This window comes from Gracilinanus agilis, chromosome 1 (assembly GCF_016433145.1).
Source record: "Gracilinanus agilis isolate LMUSP501 chromosome 1, AgileGrace, whole genome shotgun sequence".
NCBI classification, from domain to species: domain Eukaryota; kingdom Metazoa; phylum Chordata; class Mammalia; order Didelphimorphia; family Didelphidae; genus Gracilinanus; species Gracilinanus agilis.
Window position 1 is genome coordinate 775,236,758 of NC_058130.1, and position 10,339 is coordinate 775,247,096.

At 50.3% G+C, this 10,339-nt stretch overlaps 1 protein-coding gene across 1 annotated transcript; it reads left to right on the forward strand.

Annotated features, from left to right (window-relative positions):
• The first annotated feature begins 302 nt into the window (after positions 1-302).
• Positions 303-9,986, forward strand: HSCB (HscB mitochondrial iron-sulfur cluster cochaperone). Its single transcript, XM_044658864.1, has 6 exons — positions 303-579; positions 1,222-1,318; positions 2,413-2,502; positions 4,230-4,374; positions 7,293-7,340; positions 9,820-9,986. The coding sequence occupies exons 1-6, from the start codon at positions 359-361 to the stop codon at positions 9,909-9,911; spliced, it is 693 nt and encodes a 230-aa protein (XP_044514799.1). The 5' UTR covers positions 303-358; the 3' UTR covers positions 9,912-9,986.
• Positions 9,987-10,339: the final 353 nt, after the last annotated feature.

Consider the following 10,339-nt stretch of genomic DNA (forward strand, 5'->3'; position numbering starts at 1 on the left):
GCACCAGGCATAGGCTCGCGCGAAAGGCTCAGATACAAAACCCACCAATCATCGACCCGCAAGAGACAGATGACGACTCCTCGACCAATTAGGAACTTTCAGGATAAGGAAGGGTCTGACTGCAACGTCTACTGGGACTTGTAGTTCATAGAGGCCTCCCTGCCCAGGGTCCCAGGATTCCAGGTTTCCGCCCCCGCCTGCTTCTTGCCCCGCCCACTCCCGCCCGACTTGAGTCGAGGCTCCGCCCCCGAGCTTTGGCGACCAATCAATGAGCTCTATTGGCTTGAGAGAGCAGCCCACAGCCCACGGCCCGGAGCCGGTCGCGGGGTGACCGTGGCAGGTGCCGGTCGTGGGCCAGATGTGGCGGGGCGCAGCTGGGTCCCTACGCAGGGCGTGGGGAGTCCCGGGGAGGCCCTGGAGCAGCGGCGGCAGCGCAGCGTCAGACCCTCGGGGCGCTCCCAGCTGCTGGAACTGTGGGGGCCAGAGGGCATCCGTGGGCGGAGACGCACTCTTCTGTTCGGCCTGCCGCGCGCTGCAACCGCCCAGCCCCGAGCCGGACTTTTTCCGCCTCATGGACTGGTGAGAGCTTCATTGGGAGGGGAAATGGGGACCGATTGCTGGGGGAGGGGTGGGGCTTGAGCAGGGGGCTGAGTCTTTATGGGGGCGGGGACTGGAAAGCGTGCAGGGACTGGAAAGCGAGAGCGAGCCCTGGAGCTTCCGGGATCCATTGTAGGATGGGACCAGAATGTAAAGTTGACCTAATGTGGGCGGGGCCTGGAGCGTCCGGGACCTTAGGTGGGGCGGGGCCTGGGAAGGAGGCGGTACACAGCGGCTGCCTGGGGCTTGATGAGAGCCCGACCTTGTAAAAGCTCCGTATTTCCCTCCCCCTCCCCACCCCCGCCACCCCCCCCCCGACAGAACCCTCCGGAAGGGAGGCATGTTCAGAAGAGACACAGAATGAACCCCAAAGAAAGCCTAGGAATGGAGGAGGAGGGAACAAGTCAGAACCCGCCCCCCATCTAACCTAGTAAATATCCAAGGTGACGGGGCGGAGCTGGGACAGGAGCCCAGGGCCTCTGCTCTACAAAGTGACAACTAAATGCCAGGCACAGCCCTTGTTTGCCCATAGGAGTGGTGATGGCATGGAGTCACTCTGGACCCCCGAGGGGTTGCTCTCAGTGCTCCCCATTCAGTCCTGTTCCCTCCCCCCTTTCTCCCTAGTGGCCGGTCCTTCACTGTGGATGTCCGGAAGCTGCAGCATCGGTACCAGCAGCTCCAGCGCCAGGTCCACCCCGATAACTTCAGCCAGAAGTCTCAGGTAGCAGGGCAGGCCTTTCTCTTTCTCCAGCACTCACCAGGGGAGCTCATGGGATCAAAGCAGTTAAAGCTGGAAGAGACATTAGGGATCACCTAGGCCAATGCCATCATTTTATCTTATAACTCTTCCTTTCTGTCTTAGAATCAATGTTGTATTTTGGTTCTAAAGAAGAAGAGCAGTAAGGGCTAGGCAATGGAGGTTAAGTGACTTGCCCAGAGTCACACAGTTGTGAAGTGTCTGAGGCCAAATTTGAACCCAGAACCTCCCAGCCTCTGGGCCTGGTGTTCTATCCACTGAGCCACCCAGCTATCCCCAGTGCCATCATTTTACAGATAAGGAGACAAGCCTGGAGACAGGTAGTGTGATTGACTTCACATCCCTTAGTCAGTCAGCAGGCTAGTCTATGGCCTTTGGCCTCACACTGGTCACCAGAGCAGCCCCCAGCTAAGGTCTCACCCCTTGCCAGTGGACTTTCTTTTACATCTTGGAAGGTGACCTCAAATTACTTTTCTTCCCCTCCATACACTTCAGATGTCCCCAGGCTTGGGCTTTGGACAGCAATGGCAGCTCACCCACTCTCCCTGGGCACCACCACACAATAACTAAGGGCATAGAAAACATGAGATTATTGCTGGCCCTGACAGAGAGAATCAGTGTGAGGAACTCCCAGTGCAGAAACTCCTTCCTCAATGACATATCCATATCAATCACTGATAAAAGTTGACATTTCCTAAAACTTAGAGTCTTATACAGAGACTTGCCCAGGAGCATCCAGCCAGTCTGTGTATAACACAAGACCTGAACCCAGGTCTTCCTTACTCCGAGGCTGACACTTTCTTCAATAATAGTGAGCCCCAGAATTGAGGTTTGGAATGGGAAAGCTTCCCTTTGTTTCTTCTCAAAAGACAAACTTCAGAGCTCATGCCTAGTATATCTCGTATTTTATAGCAAACAAACTTCTTAAGGCCAGCGATTGCACTATGCACATAGTGGACCCTCAATAAATGTTTGTTAAATTAACTTGTTATTGTTTTTGAAGGTGTTACTGCTCATTGAGGCTAATAACAACAGTTTCCTTCCTCTCCTCCTGACAGACTGAAAGAGACTTCTCCGAACAGCATTCCACACTGGTGAATGAGGCCTACAGGACCCTGCTCACCCCGATAAGTCGGGGGTTATACCTGGTAAGTTGCTTTCTATCCCAGCCCCTGACTAAAACATAGTGCAGCTGATATCGACAGGCCCCTTTTTGGAATGATTTTGCAAAGCACTCTAGACACATTATTGCATTGAATGTTCACAATAGCCTTATAAGCAACATCCTAAAAGTATTTTAATTCCTTTTAGAAAGATCAAAAACCAAAGGTAAGTTGACTTGCCCAGGATCCTAGGCCCTGGGCAGCGACCGAGGCAGGTTCTACCCCAGGTCTTCCAGATGCCAAATCTAGCACTCACCATTCTGGGGGGACTTAGATCTGTCTTTAAGAATCTGAAGGGGGTGCACTTTGTTGGCTCAGCAGATTGAGAGCCAGACCCAGAGTTGGGACTTCCAAATCTGGCCTCAGACACTTCCTAGCTGTGTGACCCTGGGCAAGTTATTTAGCCCCCTTTGTCCAGCCCTTACAGCTCTTCTGCCTTGGAAACAATACATACAGCAGCCAGATGGCACAGTGGATAGAGTGCCAGGCCTGGAATTGGGAGAACCTAGATTCAAATCTGTGTCACTCTGGGCACTTCTTTTGTCTGCCTCAATTTTCTCTTCTGTTAAATGGGGAAAACCTGAAAGTGCTAGCTTTTGATGATTCCAGTGCAACAAGGCTCTTACCTCTTTCTTCACCCCTCTCCTGACTTCATGAAGTCCAAGATTACAGGAGTTTTCTTAACAGCTACGTCCCACTGGCATCTCATGATGCATGCCTTCTGCTAAAACCCAAAACCCTTTCTAGGCCCTGACATCTAGCCAGGCCACTGCCCTCTTATATTCTTTTTTTATTAACCCAATTGTAACTCATTGCATTTTTCTTTTTTAAATTTCAGGTAGTGTGGCTTTGTGGATCTTGGCCTGTATTAGATTAGATTAGAAGACCTGAGTTCAAATCCTGCCTCAGATACTTCCCTTGCTGTGTGACTCTGGGCAAAAACCTTAACTTCTATGGGATGAGGTTCCTCATCTGTAAAATGAGCAGGTTGAACTCAGTAGCTTTTCAGGATCCTTCTGGCTTGCAATCTGTGATCTAATGGTCTTTATTATCTCATTAGATTTAGCCCGATGTTGACACTTCTGCAGGTTTTCTTGGATCCTGATTGTCATCCACTGGGTGAATGTTCCCTCCCAGTTCTTTGTCCCTTGAAGATCTAATGAGCATGTTCTCTGTGCCTTTAACCGTGTCACTGATAAAATTGTTAAACAGCACAGGACCAAGCTCAGATCCCTGGAGCACTCCACTGGAGATTTGCCAGATTGCCATCAAACTGTTCATTTAATTTTTTTTTAAACCCTAACCTTCTATCTTGGAGTCAATGTTAAATATTGATTCCAAGGGAGAAGAATATATCTGAAGTGTCTGAAGCCGGGGTTGAACCCAGGACCTCCCATCTCCAGGCCTGACTCTATCCACTGAGCCACCTAGCTGCCTTCTTCGCTTAGCTTTAAGATACTGCCAAAAAAGATAATTTCCTCTGAAAAGGACACCTCACCCCCCACTGCCTTTTTAAACAATTTCTGTTCATTTCAGACATGCCAAGGAGAGAAGGAATTGGGCTGCCTTAATAAGATGTTGTGGAATTGGATTTAATAGGAATTTGATCTGCTGGGGGTCAGGCCCAGCTCTGTGGGCCCCACACCCAGGCTCCTGTTTCCGAAGCTGGCCCGTGTGGCCCATGTCCTGATTCTGCCTTTGCTGCCCCACAGCTGAAGCTCCATGGAATGGAGATCCCCGAGGGCACAGATAGTAGCATGGACATGGAGTTTCTCGGAGAAATCATGGAGGTCAATGAGAAGCTTGCTGAAGCTCACAATGAGGCGGCAACTGAAGAGATTGGAGCCTTTGTTAGAGGTAAAAGTCTTCAAGGATGATGGGTCTCAGGGATAGCATAGCAGGGGCTTCATGGCCTCTCTGAGGGCAGTTTGGGAAGCATAATAATAATAATAATAATAACAATAACTGACAGGGACTAAGGGCTAAGGAATTAACTGCTGCCAATAGACACCCAGAGACAAGACTTGGGGCCTTGTCCTTCCATTTTACAGATGGGGAAACTGAGGCATGGTGGCAAAATGACTCACTTGATGTTGCACAGTTAATGTGTATTTGAGGCAAGATTTGACCCAGGTCTCCCTGACTCCAGACCCAATGCTCTCTCCACCATTTCTTTCTTTTCTTTTTTTTTTTTTTAAAGTAAAACAAAACCATGTGTTTTTATTTTCTATCCCAAGAGAAAAACAAAAATATAGACAAAAGTTCAGCTGTAGTTTAGAAGCAGAAAGTTGTGTTTTTTGAAGAAGAAGGGAGGCTGTGAAGGAGTGTAAAGCACTTTGCATGTGTTGGGCTCCTCTGAGACACACCTGAATCTTTAGGGGTCAGACCAAAAGACCTGCAACAGCCCCCTGGGGGGTGTTATGATGAAGTAGGATGTCAGTGGGCAGAGGGGTGGCCAGAGCCTGTGCCCAGCAGTCCCAGTGCATGCACAGGGGGAGCTTGGGAGCCCAGTCACAGCCCTTTGCTTGGATTGCATTGTCTCCGTGTGCTCCTTGGGTGGCAATCCACTCGGACCCTAACACCTAGACCCCAACAGCCTGATAGAAGCAGGGACGCAAGTGCTGCAAAGGCCAGAAAATAGGATTGTGGTTCCAACTCCATCATTTCCCAGCTGCACAGCCCTCAGCAAGGTACTTCATTCTCTGGGCCTCAGTTTCCTCATCTGTAAAACAGGGCTTGTGATACCTGCCTTGACTACCTCAGGGAGTTGTCATGAAGAGCAGCCGAGATCAGATAGAAACCTCAGAGTGCCATAAAACTTAAGGGATCACCTCCCCTCAGCTACACCTCCTTTTCAGTGAATACATGATCCAGGGGTCTGCTGCACCTGCTCCCCTGACCCTCGCTGTTGCCCTTGTGTTGACTCTATAGAGCCCACTGTCCTAGAATCCAAGCCCTAGACCATCACCGGATGACCGATTGCCTCTCAGTTGGGGTTTGAATAGGGGAAAGGGCAGAGCCACCTTTCCTTCTGCCTCCTGGTCAGCTCACCCTAGCTCCTTGCCTGTCTAGAATGACCGTACTGAGGGACTCACTCCATGGACAGCCCACTCTGGGCTTTTCTAATCCCCTTTGCTTCTCTTCTGTAGCCCATCAGGCTGCTCTCCAGGCCCTCATTGGGGGGTTCTTAGCTCTTCGGGGACACACTGCTATCAGCACCATGTCACCCCCAAATTCAGGTATCAGGAAGGACTCCACTCTTCTGTCTGCCCTCTGTGTGGGTCATCCATCAGTGAACACCATCAGCTAGCCCACATTCCCTGGGTCAGCTTCTCTCATTTATCATGGTACTCAGTGGATGATTGGACCCAAAGGATCTCATGCCATTTCAGCAATGACAGCCATTCTACCCATGGCTCTTCTTTAAGTTGGGGCCTCCTAGATTTCTCTGTAAAACATGCAGGCTCCTGGGCCCGCTGGGGCTCTTGGTCGGCTATGAGACCTCAAAGATGGGGCCAGAGGCAGGGAATGAGGAGGAGGTTACTTCCACTTGGTTCTAGTTCCCTGTATGGGAGCCAGAATGAGGAGGTCAGACCCTCAGACTCCTATCTGTAATCTTCAGTCTCCAGCTGCCTTTCCGCCATCGCAACCTGGAGGTCCAATAGACACTTTAAGCCCAGTATGTCCAAAACAGAACTCATTACTTTTCCCTTAAATCTGCCCCACTCCTGCTGGACTCCTCTCCATCTCCCACCCTCCCCCCTTCCCAGTTTCCAAGGTGTTGCCTGTGAACTTCAAAATGCACCCCCTCCTCTCTTCTGATACTGCCCCCACCGTTACAGGGGCGGCTCATCACCCACAGTAGCTTCTGGGGCAGGCCTCCTGCTTCAAGTCTCTCCCCACCCCAGGCTATCCTCTATTCAGCCAATAAAGTGATCTTCCTAAAGGGAAAGTCTGATCATGGCTCCCCTCTACTCAGTAAACTACTGAGGCTCCCCACTGCCTTCAAGATCAAACCCACAACCCTGTTTGGCGTTCAGAGCCCTCCAGAACCTGCCCCCTGCTTCCTTTCCAGGGTCCTTATGCTACCGGGCACTCTTCTGTCTAGTGATACTGGCCTCCTGGCTATTACATAAACATCTCCATCTTTCTGGCTGTCCTCCATGCCTGGGCTGTGACTCCTATCTTTCTGGCTGTGGCTCCCGCCCTCTCTGGCTTCCTTAGATCTGATTTCTCCAGGAAGCCTTCCCCAAGCCACTTAGTGGCAGAGTCTTCTCCCTGTTAGTTATTCCCTCTTTGTCCTGTCCAGAGCTTGTGCACGCATCCTTGTTTGTTTGTGGTGTTAGCCCTGGAGGCAGGGACTGCCTTGGGCTTCTTTTGGTATTCCCAACACTTAGCACAGTGCCTGGCACACAGTAGGTGCTTCATAAGTGTTTCTTGATTGATATGTCAAATGATCCTCAAAACCAGGTCTTCCTGTCTCCAGGCCAGCTCTACCCCCTGTGCCACATTGCCACCCCTAGCTGCCATGACTGTTAGAAAGGGTTTAGATGAGTGGTGAGCTCTAGAAAGGGCAGCTCTCCTGTGACGTGGGGAAAGTCCTCCCCATTGTTCTCCCCAACAGCCCTGAGCCCGAGTTCTAGGGACTAGCCCGTTGTCCACTCAGATGGATAGCACCAAAGTTTAGGCTGTGCCTACATGATAAAGCATTGCCATTCAGGTTAATCCCAGGCCCTTCTAAATGGGAAATCCCAAATCATGTTTTTCTTTTCCAGCTAAGCAGAAAGAATTGACCGAAGATTTGGCCAGAGCTTTTGAACAAGGTACCGTCCATATTTCCCCAAGTTCCTTGTCCAGGGGATCCTAGTACTAGTAATGGGGTCCAAACAGTCATTCAGTAAAGAATCTAAAGGCCTGACAGGTTCCCAGCTTTGTGCTAAGTACTGCCAGAGAGACAGACCCCTCCAATGGGGAGAAAAGAGAGAGAGAAAGGGAGAGAGGGAGGGAGGGAGAGAGAGAGAGGAAATAAGAGAATGAGAGAGAGGAAGAGGGAGTGAGAGAGAAGGAGAGGGGGGGGGGGGGGGAGTAAGCCGAAGGAAGGGAGGGAGGCAAGGAGGAAGGGAGGGAGACCAGAGAGCAAACCCTGACTGCAGGCCTTAATAGCTATGGGCCATGATCCAATCAAGGACTTTTTAGACCTTCTGCTTCCTGCTCTGGGCAAGTGTGGATAAGACTGTGTGACTTGGACTCCTAGCCTTGTTGTGAAGAGCTCAGAGTTCAGAGGCAGGAGAGACCTTATAGCTCATTTGGTCCAATTCCCTCATTTTTCATTTAGGGAAACTGAGGCCCAGAGAGAAGCAGAAACTTGCCCAGGACCATTTACTTCAACAACAGAGTGGACCCATGGTGTGGATTCTCACTCTGGGCACCTCTTGCCTGTATCCTCCTAAAATCCCACTGTGACAAGGGCATCCTTTGGGCTGCTCACCTCACCTGTCACTCTTGCTATGTGACAGGTGGGCAGATAAGTGGATAAGTGGATACAGTGCTGGGTTTGGAGTCAGGAAGACTCACCTTTCTGGGTTCATATCCTAGCAGTATGACCCCAGCCAAGTCACTTAACCCTGTTGGCCTCAGTTTCCTCATCTGTAAAATGAGCTGAAGAAGGAAGTGGCAAACACTCCAGTATCTTTGCCAAGAAAATCCCAAATGGGGTCACAAAGAGTCAGAATGACTGAAATGACGGAACAACAACAGAGGCAGACACCTCTTTTCTGACCGTCCCTGGGTAATCAATGCCATTCGCACTATTCTCCTTAGATAGTTGTGGCTGGTCATTTGCTGTAGCCTGCTCCTGCCCAGACACTTTGTCTCTCCATCACCCTGTGGGTTGCCTAGGGTGGATTGCAAATGCTGAGATCCTGGGTTCAAATTTGACCTCAGACCCTTCCTAGCTATGCGATCCTGGGCAAGTCACTTAACCCCAGTTGCCCTTACTGCTCTTCTATCTTGGAATGGGTACTTAGTTTTGATTCTAAAGCAAAAGGTGAGGATTTAAAAAAAAAAAACCAGTGGTCCATAGTTCACAGCGATAGACCAGAAATATTTGGATGAAAAAGATGGGGTTTGCTTGAGAAAGCAACTGAGGATCATTGAATGCTCTGCCCAGTGTCCCACTGGACTCCCCAGTCCAGCCCATTCTCTTCTTCTGTTTCAGTTCTAGGCCAGATCATTATTTGTTCAACATAGAAGTCCCAATGGACTTCCCCTTCCTGCATGGATCTCTTTGGTCCTTGGGGGAAGCCCATGGACCCTTCTCAGAACCATGATTGTGAAAGCATAAAATGAAGCCCATAGTGTTACACAGGAAACTAACTATAAGGAAATGCAATGAGCAAAATACTTTTTTTTGAAAACTAGTTCATGGACGCCAAGTAAAGAACTCGTCTCTCTTTGCTCACTTGGTGAGCCCGCACTCTCCGGAGTTGTGGTGGCTCTCAAGGATGCTGGAAAAAGTGGGGGAGGGAGGCGTGCTCCATGAGGCCAGGACTGTGTCTCTGGTGAGCAGAGCCCCTTGGAAGATCCAGGCTCTAGACCTGGGAGGAGCCTCTGCCACCTTTTGAGTCCAGTGAGGAAACTAAGGCTCACAGGGGCTTGTCCATGCTCACAGATGTAGCAGGCGGGCCAGGATTTGAACCCAAGTCCCCTGATTCCCCATCTGGCTCTCTTTCCACACTACCACACAGATTCCCTTTGAGTCTTGGTGCTGGACATCTTTGGCAAGCATGTGCGAGCCTTTTTTTGGTCTTGCTGGTAGACCAAGGAACCCATGAGGTCTTCACACAAAGCCTTGTTGAAGAAGGACCTTGAAGGCTGCCAGACTATAAGCCCAGAGGAAGAGACATAGCCAGGCAGAACAGCCAGGGATTGAGAGGGGCCCAAACCAGGGAGGACCCCTATGGAGGGGTACAACCACTAATGTGGCCTTCTCATACCTGTGCCACGTAACTTCATCCCCCCACACACACTTCAGAGCCTTGTTTCCCTTGGCCCTAGGAATTCTGAGCCAGACTGGGCTCTTCCCCTGGGCCCACCAGCACCCCAAGCATTTCTCCAGCCTCTAAAAGGAGAAAGAAACAAATGCCAAGAGCCATCTGTGGACAAAGAAGGGCAAGGGAGAACCTGGGCCTGCAGTGCTGGGACTTTGGGCCCAGATCCTGGCTGTACTTGTTCATTTAGCTACCCAGGAACAAGGGGAAAGTGAAGCCTTGATCTCACGGCCACGTTTCTGTTTAATTTCAGGTGACCTTCAGAAAGCCATGAAACTTTTAGGGAAAATGAAATACTTTTCAAATTTAGATGAAAAGGTGAAAATAAAGAAGACATCAACCTAACCAGGGATGGATCCTAATTCCACATTGTCTTTGTTTCCACTGAGTTCTTGGCCAGATCCTTTTCTTTATGTGTTCTGGTAAATTGGGAATATGTATGCTAAACACTTGATTTTGGCATAATTGTATAATGCTAATACAGAAACATAGTAAAGGTGGGAGGGGCCTTAGAACAGAGATTTTAAATGTCACCTAATCCCACTGAGAATCAGAGACACAGCCCCCCACCATGTAGCTGGTTAGGGCCCAAGCTGGGTCTAGAACAGGCCCCCCAACAGCTCGGAGTTCCGTGCCCCTCATGGTGCTCCCTCATGTAGAGCCTGTGGTAGGTATCCCTTTAGTCTCTTTTCCACCAGCCTTAGGGTGGCAGGGATTGGGTACAACACAGTCTCTGCCCACCAGCCCTCTTAAGACCATGAGACACCAGCCTG